Genomic DNA, 21,696 nt, shown 5'->3' with positions numbered 1-21,696 from the left:
AAACTCTGATGGATCACAGAGTGTCAGGGACAAGTATCACATTACACTGAACTGCTTGGTATGTACCTATGTAATCTCCCCCTAGCCCACAGCCTTTTTAACTAGAGGTGCTGCCGGGAGGCAGTGTGTTAGGGGAAACGCAGTTCAAAAGGGGGAGAAAGAGGCTTATCTTTTCCCACCCTGGCTGCAATCGGAACAAAACTCCTTGTGCAGCTATGAGCCTTAGGAGAAAGGTTTCTAATGGTGCTAATGGGAACTTTTTTCAAAGGCTTATAGCCACAATGGGGTGGGTTTTTTGTGGGAGGATGATAAACTTCCCTTCCCAGTAACAACACTCCCCACCTATCATTAAAGAATGAATACAAAGACATAGCTAAACATCCAATATAATGTGCAGCTTGGCCCTCAATGCTTAGTTTTCTAGAGGAAAATCTTGACAGAACTTCATTATGGGTAGTTTTCATTTTATACTATACTGTAGTCATATGGCACAAAATGTAGGTACTGTATCTCACAGCAATGGTATATAAGAAGAAGAAGAAGAAGAGTTTGGATTTGATATCCCGCTTTATCACTACCTGAAGGAGTCTCAAAGCGGCTAACATTCTCCTTTCCCTTCCTCCCCCACAACAAACACTCTGTGAAGTGAGTGGGGCTGAGAGACTTCAGAGAAGTGTGACTGGCCCAAGGTCACCCAGCAGCCGCATGTGGAGGAGCGGGGAATCGAACCCGGTTCCCCAGATTATGAGACTACCGCTCTTAACCACTACACCACACTGGCTCTCTAAGCTAAGATAATTCCATTTTACCAAAATTGGAATGAGTGAAAACAGGTGGTGGTGGTTGTTCAGTTTAGCCGTTTAGTTTAGTCGACTCTTCGTGACCCCATGGACCAGAGCACGCCAGGCACTTCTGTCTTCCACTGCCTCCCGAAGTTTGGTCAAACTTATGCTGGTAGCTTCCAGAACACTGTCCAACCATCTCGTCCTCTGTCGTCCCCTTCTCCTTGTGCCCTCCATCTTTCCCAACATCAGGGTCTTTTCCAGGGAGTCTTCTCTTCTCATGAGGTGGCCAAAGTATTGGAGCCTCAGCTTCACGATCTGTCCTTCCAGTGAGCACTCAGGGCTGATTTCCTTAAGAATGGATGCGTTTTATGTTCTTGCAGTCCATGGGACTCTCAAGAGTCTCCTCCAGCACCATAATTCAAAAGCATCAATTCTTCAGCGATCTGCCTTCTTTATGGTCCAGCTCTCACTTCCATACATCACTACTGGGAAAACCATAGCTTTAACTATAAAGACTTTTGACGGTAAGGTGACGTCTCTGCTTTTTAAGATGCTGTCTAGGTTTGTCATCACTTTTCTCCCAAGAAGCAGGCGTCTTTTAATTTCATGACTGCTGTCACCATCTGCAGTGACCATGGAGCCCAAGAAAGTAAAATCTCTCACTGCCTCCATTTCTTCCCCTTCTATTTGCCAGGAGGTGATGGGACCAGTGGCCATGATCTTAGTTTTTTTGATGCTGAACATCAGACCATATTTTGCGCTCTCCTCTTTCACCCTCATTAAGAGGGTCTTCAATTCCTCCTCACTTTCTGCCATCAAAGTTGTGTCATCTGCATATTTGAGGTTGTTAGGTTGCATTAAAAGAATTGATTAAGTAGAACAGTTAAAACCATTCTGATTTTATCTACAATTTTCAACCATGCAGAAACTGGTTATACACTGCAAAAAAAAGGAGCCTGAAGTTTTTCTGTTCTGTAGAGATGCGTAATTACCTCCCTCCCCCCCAAAAAAAATAATAATAATAATTTGAAGGCTTCCATAAAATCAAAAAGAGAGAGCAATAAAGTTAGGTGAAAATTAGTTTTCAGGATTTTGTTGTAGTTATAATTAAACTTTTGTTTTGTTTTTTAAAACTGATTCTCACGCCACTATTTCACACACTTCAAAAATGTGTTTCTAAAGCTTTCCAATAAGAAGATGAAGTTACAAATATGCCAGGTATTAGGAAGAAATGCAGCATTTCTGGCAAAGTTTCAGGGTAAGGGCAAGGGCCTGGAGCACAAATAAAGAAGCAGAACCCATGTCCTCATGATTTCGCTCTTCGATGCTCTGCAGCAACAGGCCTCTCGCTGTCTGCTAGAGTGACTTTACATAAGTAATTCTGGCCAGCCAGGAAAGTGACCTCTGTTTGTTGTTCCTCGGCAGGCAGGCCTCTATTTGCTTCTCTGCTTCCAGTTCACATGGCCTCCCCTTTCAAATTCCAATTCCAGGACAAACGTCATCCGAGGAAGAAAGGCACTCCACAATCGGAGACGTGCCTAGCATTTCTCTAGCTACGGTTAAGCAGACTCTGCTTGCTTTCGACAATCACCCAATTATACCAGGATATATTTTTTTATACGGATACAGTATGGGGTCATTTGCCCAGCAAGTATTTAAGGAAGGTCACATATTTAAGCAACGGCAAGCTATTAGGACACATTCTGGAAGGCCTCAAAATGGGTACTGTTATAAAACGTAACTCTGGCATTCTTGCAAAAAGATATAATACACCACTTTAACCCTGACTCCCTTCCCTACCTCTTTTTGTTCCATTTCTTTTTTTGGAGGGGGTAACCCAAGCACAAATGCAACTCTGTGCAGGTACACAGGGTGCCCTAAATGTACGGTCGGCTCGAGAGTTTAAGAACACAGCATAAACCAATTCAATGCAACAGAGAATCCGGAACAAACTGTATCCTCTCAACCCAGTAGGGTGCAGAACATCAATGCTTTCCCTTCTTCTCTTTCCATGGTTCATTTTACATATCATAAATCCGTGCATATTTTACAAATACTATACCATTCAGTATTTCATTACGTCCATCAAAACTTGCTTACACTGTTGAATTTCTCTTAATGCTGCCAGCATTTTCAGCTGTACAGAATTATTTCCCACATATTGAATAAACTTTTTCCAATATTCTCTAAATGTGCAGTGGTACCTCTACTTACGTTCACCTCCGGTTATGTATCCTTTGGGATACGTATGCGGCAAACCCAGAAGTATTTTTCTGGGTTTCACCATGTGCGCATGCACAGAATCGCTCTACCGCACCGCACACATGCGCAGAATCGCTCTACCACCGCACGGGCATGTGCAGAAGCGGTCCCTCCAGTTGCGGAAACCTCAGGATCCGACGGGAGCTCCGCAACGGATCTCGTCCGCAACCAGAGGTACCACTGTATGTACTTCTTGTTCTCTTATACTATATGCTAAGTCTGTGAGTTGTGCATATTCCGTCAACTTAAGTTGCCACTCTTCTTTGGTTGGGACCTCGCTCGTTTTCCATTTTTGGGCTAACAAAACACGGGCTGCAGTAATGGCATATATAAATAACCTTTTTTGTCACCTGGGAACTTCAGTCCAGAATTATCCCCAACAGAAAGGACTCTGGGGTTTTTTTTGGGGGGGGGGGAGTACTTTAAAACTTTTTTTTTCAATTCATTATGGATCATTTCCTAATACTCTTTTACCCTTTTACAAGTTTACCACATGTGGAAGAACCTTCCCTCCACCTCTTTGCATCTCCAGCACTTATCTGATTCGGACTGATACATCTTCACAAGCCTACTCAGAGTGAAATACCATTTGTGAATCATTTTCCGGTAGTTCTCCTTCAAAGAATAACATGCTGTAAACTTCAAGTCACTTTTCCAGAGTTTTCTTCCGAGGTTAAAATCTACCGTATTTAAGAAATTAACTGATGCAAAAGAAAGAGGGGGGTTTGCCCTGCCGGACTTAAAACTGTACTATGAAGCAGCAGCTTTTTGCTGGCTGAAAGACTGGCTACTTCTTGAGAACACAGACATTTTGGACTTGGAAGGGTTTAATAATAGGTTTGGTTGGCATGCATATATATGGTATGACAAGGTAAAAACTCACAAAGGTTTCAAAAACCATATTGTTAGGAAAGCATTATACAATGTTTGGATTCGGTATAAAGATCTGTTGTTGTCACCAATGGAGGCTAAGGTGGTTGTCACCAATGGAGGCTAAGGAAGTTAAAAAACTTAATATGGAATCTAAATGGCCAAAATATTGGGAAATTATAGAACAAGAAGGTGGAAATGTGAAATTACAGAGCTATGAGAAACTGAAGTCTAAAGTAAGAGATTGGCTTCATTATTACCAGATAAATGAAGTATTTAAACAGGACAGGAAAATTGGCTTCCAGGTGGAAAAGTCAAAGTTAGAAACAGAATTGTTAGAACCCAATACTAAGAATCTGTCAAGAATGTACAACTTGCTGTTGAAATGGAATACACAGGATGAAACGGTTAAATCAGCTATGATTAAATGGGCACAGGACATTGGACATGACATTATGTTTGCTGACTGGGAACAGTTATGGACTACCGGAATGAAGTTTACGGCATGTAATGCCCTAAGAGAGAATATTATGAAAATGATTTATAGGTGGTACATGACCCCAGTCAAGCTTGCAAAAATATACCATTTGCCCAATAATAAATGCTGGAAATGCAATGAAACTGAAGGTACTTTCTATCACCTTTGGTGGACGTGCCCAAGGATTAAGGTCTTCTGGGAAATGATTTATAATGAAATTAAGAAGGTGCTTAAGTGTACCTTTCATAAGAAACCAGAGGCTTTCCTCCTCGGCATGGTAGGCCAATTGGTGTCAAAGAAAGATAGGACGTTTTTTATGTATGCCACAACAGCAGCAAGAGTTTTACTAGCAAAGTATTGGAAGACACAAGAACTACCCACGCTGGAAGAGTGGCAGACGAAGGTGATTGACTATATGGGACTGGCGGAGATGACGGGCAGAATCCGTGACCAAGGGAAAGAGACGGTGGAAGAAGATTGGAAGAAATTTAAATTTTATCTTAAAAATTGTTGTAAAATTAGTGAGTGTTAAAATGTTATGGGTAAAGCATAGCAGATTTGCAGCGATAAATGATTGGATAAGTGAAAAAAAGGTTAAAGAAAAGGAATTATAAGTAATTTAGATCAGGGGTTGCTGAAAAAATTTAAAATAGGGATGCAGAAAAGGGAGGCATGGGGAAGTCGTTGAAATTGGGTATAAGAAAAAAATTTGAAATTATACATGTTTATGTGTTTGTTTGTCTGTGTATTGTTTGTCTGTAATGTCTTATAATATATGTTGAAAAACTAATAAAAATTTTACAAAAAAAAAAAACAGAAGGGTGGTGGGAATGGGTGATTGGCAGATAGCTGTGATGAGCCTGTTGATGAGCCTGTTGTTGTGCTACTGGAAGGAAAAAAATTTTTTGTTTTGACTATGGCAGACCAACACGGCTACCTTTCTGTACCTAAAGAAGTACGTGATTGTATACATGTATTCACTTTCGATCTCATTTCACTTTGTCCTCCTGGTTTTCGATAGGGTCAGAGGACTATGTCAATAAATTCCGTCCCGTTTCCAGAAAAAATAAAAATAAAAAATAAAATCTACCGTATTTTTCGCCCTATAGGACGCACTTTTTCCCCTCCAAAAATGAAGGGGAAATGTGTGTGCGTCTTATGGAGTGAATGCAGGCTTTTGCTGAAGCCTGGAGAGCGAGAGGCATCGGTGCGCACCGATTCCATTCAGATGCCCATAAGATTCCGGAATGTTTTAAACACTTCTTGATCCAGACTTATGAAGCACTGAACATTTAAGGAAAAAATGATATTGGCGTTGTTTTTGGATTAGGGGTTTTTTTTTGAGAGGGTGGGAGGAGGCAAGCATTTAAGTCCTCCTGACTATGCCTCTCGCTCTCCAGGTTTCAGGCAGCTATCCGCAAGCCATGGGAGCCCGGCGGGAGTTCCCGCTGGGCTCGCAAGGCTTGCAGGCAGCAGCCTGTTCTGGGAGCTGGGGTCGGGGGAAGCTCCCAAAAAAAAAACTAGGTGCGCCCTATGGGCCAGTGCGCCCTATAGGGTGAAAAATACGGTATATTGTGTCCTATATCTATTGCCCAGTGTGTCATTGTGGCTTTAACAAGCTCGTCTTTTGTTTCCCAGTCTAATAACAAATTATACATTTTAGACAAAAGTGTTTCTTTGTTTTGCAGCAGTTCTTTTTCGAATTGTGAACTTCGGTCCGCAAAACCATTTTTTTCTATCTAATTTAAACATTTCATGTAACTGATGGTATTGTAATACAGTGGTACCTTGGGTTAAGTACTTAATTCGTTCTGGAGGTCTGTTCTTAACCTGAAACTGTTTTTAACCTGAGGTACCACTTTAGCTAATGGGGCCTCCTGCTGCTGCCAGGCCACCGGAGCACGATTTCTGTTCTCGTCCTGAAGCAAAGTTCCTAACCCGAGGTACTATTTCTGGGTTAGCGGAGTCTGTAACCTGAAGTGTATGTAACTCGAGGTACCACTGTACCATCAATGTTCAATAACTTTCCATCCTCCATATGTTGATGGATGACAACTCCCATTGGCCATCCTGGCTGAAAACGATGCGAGTTGGGAGTCCAGCAACAGGGTCACAGGTTCCCAATCCCTAATCTTTTGGGCAAAAGATTCCTGCATTTCAGGGGGTTGGACTAGATGACCCTCATGGCCCCTTCCAGCTCTACCATTTTATAATTCTATGTGCTGCCTCTTAAATCAGAAGCACTGTATCTGAATGCCCAAATACACCCCAGGAAAATTCTTCTAGCTGCAGCGCATTGACTGCTTCCAGGTGCTGAAGCCCTGGAGCAATGCAAGTCAGTATTTAAAACGGGGAAGTGGGTGGGACAGGCAAAACAGATGGTGTGGGTCCTTTCCTCAAGACTGGCATAACTGTTGTGGGGAGATATCATGTCTTCTGCGCTTTCTAGGTCGCCTCCCAGCCCCCATGGCTGGGTGGAAAACACAGCCACACAAAAGCAGCAACCATGCAAAAGGCCACCATTTCCTCCCTCGCAAATATATACAGAGCATTTGTGGTTTCACCCTATGTCCAATCAGATCAGCTCTTATGTTCTTCAATCCTACTCCTACTGAAGTCCAGAAGAATTGCACCCTTAAGCATTCACAGTGCAGTGAGCATCTCAAAGTGCTCAATGAAAAGGGCTCTTCCCTGCAAAAAGTAAAAAATGCCAGTAGGTCTCACTTCAAGCAGTTACATAATGATAAATTTCATGAGAGAACTTTTGTGTCTGTGCACTCTGGGCAAATGGAAGCCGGGTGAAGATGCACATACAGTGGTACCTCGGGTTAAGAACTTAATTCGTTCTGGAGGTCCGTTCTTAACCTGAAACTGTCCTTAACCTGAAGCACCACTTTAGCTAATGGGGCCTCCTGCTGCTGCCGCATCACGATTTCTGTTCTCATCCTGGAGCAAAGTTCTTAACCTGAGGTACTATTTCTGGGTTAGGAGTCTGTAACCTGAAGCATCTGTAGCCTGAAGTGTCTGTAACCCGAGGTACCACTGTACTGTAAAGGGAAAGTGTTTCATAATCCCACTGCTCCCTTTAAACACAAATAATGGGGGGGACGAAAATATTTTTTCTTCTCTTCCCTTTCTTTTCTGTTCATGAGGAATTGGGGGAGTAAGCTCATTTTTATTCCACTTTGCAGCCAAGGAGCCCTGAGCCCACCAACCAGAATTACAATGTAAGAATTAAAACACACATGTAGAAAACAAAATTTCCATCCGTCAAATGAAAACAAGAGAAAATGCCAGCATCTCCTACCTAACAGGAGATAGGCAAATCTCAGGAGCAGGAAGAAGTCTCTCATCACGCAAACACACACACACACAGAGAGAGAGAGAGAGAGAGAGAGAGAGAGCACTTTCCCATCCATGCAGCAAAGATAAGCAGATTGTTTTTCTGCTGAGCATCAGAATGTTTACTGTGGTCAAGAACTGGAGAAGCTGCAACGCCTCCTCTAATAAGTCTGTGGGCTGCTCTTTTCCTAAAGGATGGAACAAATCAAGGGAGTCAGTTCCTGCAGCCAGCACAGGTGCATCACTCAGGTTGGTTTGGGGCAGATGTAGGAAGCTCCTCTCTCTCCTGCCACCTGAATAGCCCAACAAGGCCACCACGGCCACAACCTGTGAGGAGCAGCATGACTGCTCCCCTTAGAGGCTGCAGCAGAAGCAAGTGAGGATCCAACTTACACCACCGAGATCAGCAACTGATCTCTTGGGTGTTGAACACAATGCAGATCTGGGAAATAGAGCAAAGGCCCAAAGAGTGGGAAAACAGGGCAGGGGAGACCACACACACACACACACACACACACACACACACACATCCCCTACACTTTTCCTGAACACATCGGCAACTCCCAGCTGTTGGCTCTTAATAAAATACTTTGTCCCCTTGGGCAACTCAATTTGGACAGATTGTAAAAGAGAAAAACTCTCGCCCATCCCCAGCCAGCTGCACCAAGTTGCTTCAGCTCCATGTGGCCCGTCTGAAGTTCAGAATGCTCAAATTCCATAGAGGTAGCATGGAGATAGAAACAGCTTGAGCTGTGGGGGAGAAAATCACATGCACACACTTTGTGAACTGTCAAAGGAGCAGGTGGTGTGGAAGTGGTATAGCAGGGTGCTTCTGCACTGGACCCACTGGTCACACTGGCCCTTCCAGTGTGAATGCCACCAGTGTTAGAAACTCAGATATATAAGCTAGGCACCAAATAGCTCCAATACACCAAGGTTGCAGTTGTCATTTTGGGGCAAGACCACTCTAAAGTCTTATTTTTCAAACGGTAGACAGACTGTGATTGATTCTCAGTTAAGCATCTGACCAGTTCAGATGACAGCTTTGAGCTACTATGTAAAGAACTTTGAGAATTTAAAGAAGGTCACTTGATCCAGTCCATGTATCTATTGGCCTATTCCAACCTCTTTTCCTTAATGGTGACTGCTCCTGCTCAAGGCAGCACAGAAAAGCAATTGGGTTCCGGAAATTCATCCCAATTGTGCAGATAAAATGTAACTGATAGAATTCTACAGGAGGAGGTATTTGTGTGCGTAAACAGTACAGATCCAGTGATCCACAGATGGTGGAGATGCCTTGCGCCATCCTGGAGCCCAAACATCTTCACTTGGTCACAAGTGGTCAAAAGTCAGGTGCAAAATGTGTCTGGCTGGCACCTGGCTAATGCTGAACACTGAATGCTATCCATACCAGTAATTCAGCGACTAACATCTACATATGTTTCCCTGCACTTCTACTCTTGGCTCACAATGTCTGACCCACCATTAAGCACCAGACAGAAATCGCAGTTCTTTCTGAAAATTTTAATATGGGAAATGCCATGGTCACAGACAATATCCCTAGGAAAGCGACCACAGTTAGCAGAGCCATTTGGTGAAATCATAATCGTAGGATTGATTAATAACAATCCAATTTTAATTCAGCACCACTACCCCTCTAACCTCCAAGGGAATGGCTCAATTTCACATTGCACAGGCCCGGGAAATAAAGAGCTTTGCATTTTATATATATCTATCTAAATGCTGCCATTTTCTAGACAGGCATAAAAGGAATATATATGAGCATCAGACAAAACGGGCCTAATGAATCAATTAGCAGAAGCTCCAAATCAACTGGATTGTTTTTAGCAGCTGGAAATCCCAGCACCAGCTTCCTTTTCCTTAAGAAATCATTAGCATGTGCTCAATTTTGGGAGAGCGTCTTTTGCAGGCTTTCTCAATTCCCTGCAAGAACTGCTTGCTATCATCTTCCTAAGTACCCTGCTTATGCTTCGTAAGTGACCTGCTTGTGTTGCATCTTGTTGTTTTGTCAGCTCCAGTAGCCTGCCCCCTACACGTCATATCCATGGGGTGAGCTACACAGAATCTGGAATTGTAGAACAGGAGCTATGAACAAGCAGGGACCGCTTCAGATTGACCGCACTTGTGCATTGGCAGAGGGCATGGCTTGGGTGCATACACACACACACACACACAGACAGACACACAAACACAGGATTCTAGGGCAGGGGTAGGCAACCTAAGGCCCATGGGCCAGATGCGGCCCAATCGCCTTCTCAATCCAGCCCGCGGAACGGTCCGGGAATCAGTGTATTTTTACATGAGTAGAATGTGTCCTTTTATTTAAAATGCATCTCTGGGTTATTTGTGGGGCCTGCCTGGTGTTTTTACATGAGTAGAATGTGTGCTTTTGTTTAAAATGCATCTCTGGGTTATTTGTGGGGTCTAGAAATTCGTTCTTCTTTTTCCAAAATATAGTCTGGCCCCCCACATGGTCTGAGGGAAGGTGGACAGGCCCACGGCTGAAAAAGGTTGCTGACCCCTGTGCTAGAGGCAGGCTAGCTCACTTATTCAGCCACTTCACAGGTTCATTACCAAATGCCTGCTGCGTGTGACTCTTTGCACTGCATAATACAAACAAAGGGAAGAGTGGTAATAATCCAATTACCAAATGGTTTCTGGGGGTTGGGTTGGAGGAACACCTTATAAAGTACTCTTCTGAAAGCTGTGAACCTTCCCCCATAACCCTGGAGAAGTACACAACAGTAGTTTACCTGCGTTTAGCAAAAGGCAACTATGGAATAGCCGAAGTGAGAGGGAAAATTCTTTCTCTGCCCTGTTCTTTCCTGAGGGTAAGTTTCACAGAACTCAATGGGGTTCAATTCCATGTAGATATAGACATAGACACAAACAACTGCACAACCAGCTGGTCACAAAAAAAGAAAGATTTCCTAAAATGCATGTGAAGTATAATTGTACCCTCTGTAGCCAGTGTCTCATTACAGGCAATGCACGCAGCTTATTAAAAAAATTAAAAAATAAAAAATGTGCAGCAAAGGACCACTGTGGAAAACTGCTACAGTTCCCATGGCATCTCTGTGTATGTCGCCTATATAACCCGATATAACAGCACAGGATTTTTCTTTTCCAAGACCTGTGTGGTTAGATGAAAAACAAAGGCAATATTGAAAGCTTGTAAACAGCCACCAGTCCGGTTCCCTGCAGAATTTCCTCCAGACAACCAGGCAAGGAGGCTATAAAAGAGACAGGAGATTCTTTTCATTTTGGGCAAGTGTACTAATGTAATATTTTTGTGCACTAGCTTCATTTGCAACATATTTAAGTATGTCCCACAAGCTGCTCATGCTGTTATATGTATACAAGCCCCACTAAGGCGCACAGCAAGGCTTTTAAAATGTTTTGTTTCTTGCCAGTGGTGTGCCTCCAAGATGAGTTGGCACCTGCCAAGAAACACATAGGGCATCACACATACGAGAACGACGTTTGTGGCTCTCTGCATCACACGCATGCAGAGAATAGATCGCAAACTTTCAGGAAATTCCCACCCATCCCCACCCCCCATTGCAAAACATCAAAATTTGGTGTGAGAATCATTTGGCACAATGAACTCAAAGCAACAATATCTATTTAGGCAGCCGAGCCGCTCTGCATTCCAAAGGCGGTGAACAGCTTAGAAGATATTTTTCTGCTCTCCAATCTTTAACTTAGCTTTCTGGTTTTAAATTCTGGACACCCCAACACCACATGGCTTCAAATATTATTATTTAAATATGAAAGAGGTTCAGTTCTGCCCTTAAAACAAAATATATACAGTGGTACCTCGGGTTACATATGCTTCAGGTTACAGACTCCGCTAACCCAGAAATAGTACCTCGGGTTAAGAACTTTGCTTCAGGAAATCGTGCTCCGGTGGCAGCGGGAGGCCCCATTAGCTAAAGTGGTGCTTCAGGATAAGAACAGTTTCAGGTTAAGAATTAAGTTCTTAACCCGAGGTACCACTGTATTATTCTTCATGAGACTGGGGTGGGTGGGAACCTTTGTATTTCAGCAATATAGAAGTGGAAATATTGTCCAGTATCAGTGATAGCGATCATAAAAAACCAATTATGAAATGGGAAGGGTTACAGGCAGCCTTTTAACGTATATTTAACTGCACATGAGCATGTAAGAACATAGAAGCCACTTGTCTAGGGATCAGAAGCTGGCATCCTTTGGGCCAAAGCCAGCCCCATAAGTCATGCCATATGTTCAGTCCCCTCGCTCTAAACAGGGGGCCATGGGATAGGTTATCATCATTTGCTTTAGCAGCAGATGAATGGAGGAATAGGGAAAAACTAGGCTTGGTAGTAGTAGGCTTGGATCAAAACCCCCACCCCACCCCCCAAAAAACCAACCACATATCAGATACATTCAGTGATTCCGTCAAACATGTTCAGCATCCCTATCGTGCCATAAGGAAGATTTTAGCAGCAAAGAACAACTCTAATAATCATCTACAGAGTAAACTCACGAAGTTTAAACCTCTGCTAAACGTATTAGCTCAGATTACGACACATGCAAGTCAGAAGCTACAAATTCAATAAGCAAAGGGATTTTCTGTAAATCATCGTTAGCAATGATATTAATGTTATTTGCAGTTTTCTAGGTCTTATAGCGTATGATCATCAAAAAAACATTTTTACACCCTTTTTTCATATATCAACAAGGACATAAGACCAGCAACGCACAAAAACCGAAGTGGGATAAATATGATCTGTGCCCACATTACATAAGTGGACTTAAGCAATTTTTCACTTTTTCATGCCTTCCTATTCCCCACTATTCCCCACCTCTCCTACAAAAGTTTATAGCATCTAACAAAAATGGAATATACAATACAAAAAGATATTGTCTACAATAAATCTAATGCTTTTGCGCATTTCATAGATCTCACTGGCCCAACTTCCACAGTATGATAAGCCATAGTTTCTTTCCAAGCATTTTGCACCTGGCAAGTTACCACTTGCCACCAAGTGAAAATGTCCAGGAGCCAGGATGGTACCTGACGTCTCCACCATCTGGAGGGGAATGAATGGGAAGACTTGGGTCTTGCCTGTTTTCACACACACTAACAACACATCCTGCAGAATTCTATCCATTATATGTTATCTGCACAATTGGAATGAATTTCAGGAACCAAAAAGTCAAATCGAGAAATACAACTTTTGAGCTGTCTGGCCCCAAAAATGGCAACTAGACAATCTGTTTTGGCAACTGCAACCTTGGCTTATGGAGCCCTTTGGCACCCAGCTAATACATCTGAGTTTCTAACAGTGAGTTGATGCCCAATAGCAGCACTCTGGGGCACTGTGGGAAATTCAAACAGCCCTCAAACAGCTTACCACCCTGGTAAGCTCACTGCAAGAGGGGCGTCACGGCATGGGGCAGGGTCCACTGAAGCAACTGGGGTCCCACTACCAGAAGTCACTGTGCCAAGTGCACACTCTCAAACCTCATGCCTGACCTGAGTCAGAAAGATGGAACTTTGCCTAAAGAGCTACCACGGATCGTGTGTGCAGCAAGGCTCCAGATCCCTCTTCAGGGTCATAAGAGACTTGCACAAAATCAGTCCCTTGCAACTGGCAAGCAGTGGGTTACCAGTATTTAATTTAATTTAATTTTTTAAATTTAATTTTCACAAACATCATCACCATGGCAGTCTACAAGAAAATATTATTCCGAGAGGCACGGCTGCAACGAAAATCTGGCATGCGTGCAATGGATACCGTTTTTCGAACACTTTTCAAAGACAGCAGATGCTGTTCACATCTTGCACAGAATTCCACTACACATCCCCATTTCTCAAGTTGTTACATCCAAATGGGACTGAGCCATGCAAAATCTTGACGCATATTAGAAGCCGCAAATCGGAAAACAACGAAGAAGGCTTCTTCTCCCGTTTGCTTTTTTTGTTTTTCTAACCTATTCCATGCACAGAGGGGAGAATAAATAGACCAAACACATTATCAACTGTAAAAAAGAAAAGGAAGAGGATGCATTTAATTATTCCACAAGTCACAGAGGTTCACATTTTTCTAAGTACGGAATATTTTAAGCTTGTTTTTAATGTTCTTGTTGGTTCTGCATCCTTCTGCCCCAACTTGAAATTGATGCAGAGTGGAATTATCAACATACAGTAATGCAATATGGGGCATCCATCACACTGGGTGGAATTTAAGGTAAAGGTAAAGGTACCCCTGCCCGTACGGGCCAGTCTTGACAGACTCTAGGGTTGTGCGCCCATCTCACTCAAGAGGCCGGGGGCCAGCGCTGTCCGGAGACACTTCCGGGTCACGTGGCCAGCGTGACATAGCTGCTCTGGCGAGCCAGAGCCGCACACGGAAACGCCGTTTACCTTCCCGCTAGTAAGCGGTCCCTATTTATCTACTTGCACCCGGGGGTGCTTTCAAACTGCTAGGTTGGCAGGCGCTGGGATCGAGCAACGGGAGCGCACCCCACCGCGGGGATTCGAACCGCCGACCTTTCGATCGGCAAGCCCTAGGCGCTGAGGCTAAGACAATCGTTCTGTCTGGGCAACTACATCAGCTTGCCAGATGTAACAATCGCTCCTCTCCTCCACTGTTTTGGGTAGTGGAGGGGGGGTATCCTCAGAGCCACTTATTTTGCAGTCGGGGGGCACACAGGGAGGCCCATTGCAGAAGCAGCCCTTACACAAGGCTTCCACAGAAGTGGCTTCTTAGGTATGTTTATAAGCAGTGAAATAAAGAACACTTTTTAATGAGCAAAGAAACTTCACCTGATGCTGCTCTTGATACGCCACGGCTAGGTTTCACAGGGGATGCCCTGCGTGCAACAGAACCTGCCGAAACACATTGCCACCCTTCCTCCCTACCACAAAAGGCCTCCCCTGAAGGTCAGGGGAACTCAATGCACCTCAAAGACTCGCAAAAGGTCTGCAGCTCCTATTCTCTCTCCCAGCATCCCACCCCCATGAGCTGAAGCACTTTCCATTCCAGCACAGGGCACTTTGGAGCTCAACCTTTGCTGTGCTCTTTTACCTGGGGATAATTTTCAGTGACTAATTCCAGCTAAGTGCTGATTTCAAGCACCCAGAACTAATTATCCTTCCACTAAACAATGGAGAGTATTACTTCAGTATTTAACCTCTTGCAACCAGTTCTGTAAATAGTCATTCGCGTTGCCCTAACGCTAGCTACACGATCAAGATTGCACACAAAAGCAAAGCAAAACTTAACCGAACGCAATCACAGCCAACTCTTCTGAACCGAACTAGCAAAGAGCTAAAGTCAAGAGAACCTTCCGACCCCTTCAGAAGTGCTGTCTGTGGCATTATTAGACTTGGTAGCTCAAAGCGGCTGCCATACACCTGTTGAACTCCTTTGTGAAGCGTTCCTGGTTCAATAAGGGTTTAATGGAATATTGAGGCCCCCTCCAGACTGCTGTTTAATAGCAGCTGTATGCAGCGACATGGCACTTATGCATTAGTAGGGCATGGGCGCATAGCGTGGGGAGTGCCAGGAAGGCACACAATTTTTGAGGGGGCACAAACGAGGCGTCTCCACACAGGTGACCCCAGTGTGGCATGGCCCGATGTTCCACTCTGCCCGCGAAGGGTCCTGCCGGCCGGCCAGGCTCCCCCCTGTGCAGGCAGACAGGCAGTTCAGCAGGGGTGGAGTCGCTCCAATGGCATCAGCAACTAGGCTCCCACCGCCACTCACAGTGTGAGCACAGCCCTCCCACCCAGCATGCCCTGGGCATCAGCAAACAACGCTATGCCACTAGTAGGGCATCTGAAATGGATTTCTATCAGATCAGCCCACATTCTCAGTTGTTCTCTTATACTTTCTAAACTTTCTGCGTTGCTGCATCCACACTTGAACTCTACCTATTCTGTTTTCTGTGTTTCCACCCCTCCCCCCCCCAAAAAATTGCTCACCCTCTACACTAAGTGTAAGATAGTTGCACTATGATGCCATGCTTCTATTTGTACACTTTCAAGGGTTTGGGTTCAGGCTGCGGTTGCAGGGCTAAACCAGAGCTCGTTTCCACACACAATGGTATGCCGGCACCTGGCATCAATAGGAACTATGCAGGAGTGGTTACATCAAATAAGTGGGTACATTTCAGCACATTATCTGAATGCCCTCCTGTTTTTAATGTTTGATGTTTTATTGTGTTTTTATATTTTGCTGGAACCCAGCCAGATGGACAGAGTATAAATAATATTATTGCTATTATTACAGCCGTACCTTGGTTCTCAAACGGAATCTATTCTGAAGTCCGTTCAACTTCCAAAAACATTCAAAATCCAAGCCACAGTTTCAGATTAGCTGCAGGAGCTTCCTGCACTCAATCGGAAGCCACGTCGGACATTCGGCTTCCCAAAAAAAGTTTGCAAACCGGAACACTTGCTTCCAGGTTTGCGACATTCAGGAGCCAAAACATTTGAGTCATAAGGCGTTCAAGAACCAAGATACGACTGTAAAGGATTTGTAGTATAAAAATTTGCAGATATTTAGCAGGAAACTTCAGGGCCCTGACCGATTACAGCCAAAGCAGTATAATCACCCTGAAATATTTGCATGTGCAAATGGCATTGAAAGCATTGAAAGCGCCATCACACATAAATATCAGAAACGAAAAAGCCTGCGAGCTAAAATGGGATTTAGTCCTGACAATGTTAACAAAGTCCTGCTGAATTCAACAGCGCTCAAAAGTAAAGTAAGGTTAGGACTGCAACCTTATGGCTTTCGCCTAGATCTGTATTTCCATCGTCCCGGGGTGTGCAAAAGGTTTTCAAAGGGGGCATATTTCATTTATTGACTGAAAACACTAACAGGTAGGAGCAGCCAGACTGGCTAATTTCACAGAAATCACTAAGAATGGTACCCTCATATGTTTCTTTCTTGGAGAGCTAGTGGCTTACTTTAAATAATTTACTTAAAAGCTCAGTTTGGGGCCTTTGCCATGAGGACATTTTCAGGCACTATGGTGCCCAGAGTCATTGGGCTGGTGACCCCTGAATGACCTAAGAACAATTCCAGCACAGACTGAGAAAGATGTCGGCTTAAAGGTCTTGTTGGAAGAGGAAGGTTTTCAGTAGAACAGTAAGAGACAGTGCCTGTCTGATATAATATAGAATCATAGAATTGTAGAGTTGGAAGGGACCCTCAGGATCATCTTAGTTGAACCCCCTGCAATGCAGGAAAATGCAGCTGTCCCATAGGATGGAGATCGAACCTGCAACCTTGGCATTACCAGCACTATGTTCTAACCAACTGAGCTATCCATGCACTAAAGGGAGGGGATTCCAACATTGTTGAGAGCCAAGTACCACTTAAATCAGTCTTACCATGAGGTGAGGGTACCTGGAAATGCCTAAGTATGCCAACAGTCCTAGATTAGCTTGCCCTTTCAGAAGAACTGGCTTGCCCCATGGATAAGTCCCCCTTACGTAGTCTGCCTTGGCACTGCTGCCAAGCATCCTCGCTAGCAGAATGAGGTGGCACCCAGAAAAAGGTTTCACATGATCAACTTTCCCCATTTGGGTCAGGAGCAGCAGCTTGCGCTTATAAAAAAGAAAACCCCACAGACCAGAAATAAATGCCACAATTTAGGTAATAAAAAAATAAGATACAGAATCACAGAATCAGAAGGTAACCTAAGGGTGATCTGCAATGCAGGAATCTCAGCTAAAGCATCCTTGGCAGATGACCATCCAACCTCTGCTTAAAAACCTCCAAGGAAGGAGAGTCCACCATGTCTCTTCCACAGTCAAACAGTGCACCCTGTCAGAAAGCTCTTCCTGATGTTTAGTCGGAATCCCCTTCCTTGTAACTTGCAAGCCATTGGTTCAGGTCTTAGGAGAAAACAAGCTTGCTCCATCCTCCATCTGACAGCCCCTTGGACACTGTATTTGAGGAATCATTTGCATGGCAGGGGGCTAGCTTCTCCTTTTATTAATCTAGGGAGATGGGTGGCACTGTAGTCTAAACCACTGAGCCTCTTGGGCTTGCCGATCAGAAGGTCGGTGGTTCAAATCCCCGCAACGAGGTGAGCTCCCATTGCTCGGTCCCAGCTTCTGCCAACCTAGCAATTCGAAAGCACGCCAGTGCAAGTAGATAAATAGGTACCACTGCAGCGGGAAGGTAAACAGTGTTTCCATGTGCTCTGGCTTCCATCATGGTGTCCCATTGCACCATAAGTGGTTTAGTCATGATGGACACATGACCCGGAAAGCTATCTGTGGACAAACACCGGCTCCCTCAGCCTGAAAGCAAGATGAGCGCCGCAACCCCATAGTCGTCTTTGACTGGACTTAACCATCCAGGGGTCCTTTACCATTACCTTTATCAATCTCGTGTTTAAAAATGCATACCCAAAAGAAGATTCCTTTCTGCCATTACAGTTGTCAAGGTGTATTATTTTAAAAATATTGCATCTCTTATAGCATCTCAAAAACAAATAATCCACAGAATCCCGCAGTTCTCATGCTCGGCTGAAAGAAATATCAAGTAAATGCAATTGTATTTCCTTTATATTGAACCTTGTAACCCTTGTGTTTTATTTCCTCCGCTCCCCCGTTGTCCAACCCACCAGTTAACATTGCAGGGTAACCTGAGCAAAAGACAAGTCCCTTGTCCCTAATGTGCTTACAATCTGAAGTTCCGTGTACACAGTTACCCCCACAAACCTCAAAGTTAGGCCTTCTTCTTTCTGCCGTTTTAACACACTACCCCTTACTTTCTACTGCATACAGACACCCTTATTCTTTTGAAATAAAGGTCTCTAGATGTTTTCGGAGCCAACATTTGCTTCATTTGTGTTCTTTATAGTACCTTAAAAAACACACAACCTCATCTACTTGAAAATTGCATTCCACACATCTAAATATATGTATGAAAATGCTTCACATGGACACAATGAGAGTTGGAAAGGAAACTGGAATTCTAGGATGGGAAATGATGGCCTTACCAGACAAGATGATGGATCCTGGCCACAAACAAAACTGAATGAAAGCAATATCTAACCTGAATGAATTGGTGCACTTTCCCCTTCAATTTAGATAAATCCAGTCCCTCAAAAAAAAGGAGTACTTTTTCACTGTCTCTCTCCTCCAGCTTTAATCAGTTTTTCCAAGGCAAGAGGAGGGAGATTCAGGTTTTTACATCCTCCCCTTTTCCTCCTCCGTGTATCAAATGATGGATTCCCCTCTTGGCTGCTAACTAGATCAACATGTTGGATCCGAAGAGAAAGGAAGAGAGCCACATTCTCTGCTAGCCATCCTTTTAGACTGGCAAAAAAAAACCCGATTGGGCTCTTTTCTGCTGAGAGCTTCCAATCAGCCTCCATTTGGCCAGAAGAGAGGACTGCAGTAAATAGGGAATAAATTATGCAATTCAGCCGCCACAAAGTGCAACTAGGGAAGGGGGGTTTGACATTAAACACTGCGATTAGCACCCATTGCCTCTCTAGCCCGCTTTCCCGACCACCCTCGAGAGGAAAAAATGAAGCCGTCGATAAAGCAACTCATACAAGTGGCTTCCCAAAATGCATTCTGCACCACTGTGCACAGAATCCAAACCCACAAGTCCTGCAGCCTCTTGTAACACAGATATTTGTAATGCAAAATAGAATAAAACCCAGAAAACTGAATCCGTATATCCATGCATAGACAACTAGATTCCTCCCCTAACTGCAAGACCCACGCAGGATGGCTACAGTAGTTCCCACTTTCAACATTACTCTTCTAAAGTTTGAAGGGGACGCTTGTCTACATTTTTATTCCATGTCCATTATCCTTCCACGTTTGCCCATCTTTTAAACCGTGTTGCCAGCCTTAGGAGGACACAGAACCTTCTCCAGTACTTTTGAGGAAAAGATCTGCTCTGCCTCCATTTACACACATCCCAAACCAAGAAATCCGTGTTCCAGTATAAGAAAACGTAGGAGACTTCCTTGCGTAACTTTCTCAAATCCATTCCTAAAACTACACGCACAGCTTGCGACGACGGGGGGGGGGGTTAGGTCTGTGGAAAATGAGCTCAGCATTGGCATCAGAACAATACTTTCCCATAGAAACAGAGGCATATATTTAATTCTTAGTAACTCCACTCAAGTTTCACCTTCCATTTCCTCCAGATAATTTTAATTTTTTTTAAATACAAAGTTTGGCTAAAATTTGCAAGGTAAATTGTCTTGCAGATTTGCATTTCGGCTTTTTTGGAAAAAGAAAAAAAGAAAATATACAGCAGCTAAATGCATAAGCCCTTCCTAAGCCTTTATCTGCCCTGACTGTGCAAAAGGCAAAAAAAAGAGCTCTGTAATCCCAGCAGAAGAATGCAAATAACGTCAATGCACAGCTGAACTGCAAGCCCTGCCTTACAGGAACTATGTGTGCCTGTGTGTGTATGTGCATGAGTGTGTGCGCGCGCCAGTGTGTGTCTGCAAGGAGGGGGGAAAAAAGGTACATTCTAAACAGGAAATGCAACTGAGAGCTATTCAAAGCCTCAAACTTCAAAATGCAATTGCATCCCCAAAATTGCATGCATGCAATTCCATAATGCATGGACGACTTTTTGCATATCTGCAAGGAACGCAAGTCGGAGCCTTACCTCTCGGCTGAGACATTTTCCCCTCTGCTTTGATGGGGGAGGGGAACACAAAAGACTTTGCCTTCTCTCTTCAGTAGCTAGTTTTGCAACAAAGATGAAAACTGCAAGCGCTCAGTCTTCATGCAACTGGAGTTTTTCTGACTCCCTGCAGCAGATCTCCTTGCAGAGGAAGGAACTGCAATTGCACACCTTGCAAAACAGATTGCAAAGTGGGTTTTCACCCCCTATTGCAATGGTAAGGAAGGCTCTGCTGCACCTACATGATGGGCCAGGACTGGCAGCTAAAAGCTCCAAACTTGGATCCGAGTGCCTTAGTGCGCAGACGTCCTTTCTACGAGCAGCGCGTTGGTTTGTGGGTAATGTAGTTCATCCGGACAGCCCATTGAGAGCTTCTTTAAGGAGACTCCGTTGTCTTCATGCTCGAGGAGGGAGGTGGGTGGGATTAAGATACACGGAGCCATCTACTTGGAGGCGACTGCTGTGCAGCGGGGGCGCACAGATCCCACTGGAAAATGTAAGCAGGAAATGGAAACGGCCGCGCACAGTCTTCTGCTATGTAATCGGAAAGCTGCAGAGAAGCATTGCCTAGCAGAGCGAGCATGCAACCACGTTATAAGACTTCGTGTCTATCCAATGGCAGTTTCATAACATAGGAATTGCCGTACTGCAGTCTAGCAGTCTGCCTCCAACAGTGGCGACCCCTCGCCTCGCATGGTAGTACATATACCAGGGAATGCTCAGCCTCTCGGAAGAATATTGTCACTATACAGAAATATCAGCATGACTAGCCATTGAGCATCTTCTGAATTAATTTGCCTTAAGCTTTTAGTCTAAACACACACATGCAAGCAAGACACACTGCCCAAGATAAACAGTGGCGTTTCCCTCAATAAAGACTTTCTTGCCATCTAAATGGAGGCACTCCGTATTGTTTGGTGCCAATATTTTGAAAATGCAGGTTGTTTTGCGTTCTCTTCAATTACAGGTTACAGTGGTACCTCGGGTTACATACGCTTCAGGTTACAAACTCCGCTAACCCAGAAATAGTACCTCAGGTTAAGAACTTTGCTTTAGGATGAGAACAGAAATCTTGCTCCAGTGGCGCGGCGGCAGCAGGAGGCCCCATTAGCTAAAGTGGTGCTTCAGGTTAAGAACAGTTTCAGGTTAAGAACGGACCTCCGGAACGAATTAAGTACTTAACCCGAGGTACCACTGTACTTTTAAAAGACTGGCGGACGAACCAGGGTTTCTCCGGATCAACAAATCTCCGGTCTTTTAATTTCTACTTCGCTGCTATTAAAAA

At 44.1% G+C, this 21,696-nt stretch overlaps 1 protein-coding gene across 1 annotated transcript in view; it reads right to left on the bottom strand.

Moving 5' to 3' along the window:
• Positions 1-20,742, bottom strand: part of MAP2K6 (mitogen-activated protein kinase kinase 6) — a 77,557-nt gene extending 56,815 nt beyond the window's left edge. The window contains exon 1 of the mRNA XM_053375418.1: positions 20,394-20,742. Coding sequence (XP_053231393.1) covers positions 20,394-20,409 — 16 coding nt within the window. The 5' untranslated portion in view covers positions 20,410-20,742. The remainder of the gene's footprint in view (positions 1-20,393) is intronic.
• Positions 20,743-21,696: the final 954 nt, after the last annotated feature.

This window comes from Podarcis raffonei, chromosome 2 (assembly GCF_027172205.1).
Source record: "Podarcis raffonei isolate rPodRaf1 chromosome 2, rPodRaf1.pri, whole genome shotgun sequence".
Taxonomy (NCBI): Eukaryota; Metazoa; Chordata; class Lepidosauria; order Squamata; family Lacertidae; genus Podarcis; species Podarcis raffonei.
The sequence above is the reverse complement of the archived record's forward strand: the minus strand, read 5'-3'. Positions and strand labels throughout refer to the sequence as shown.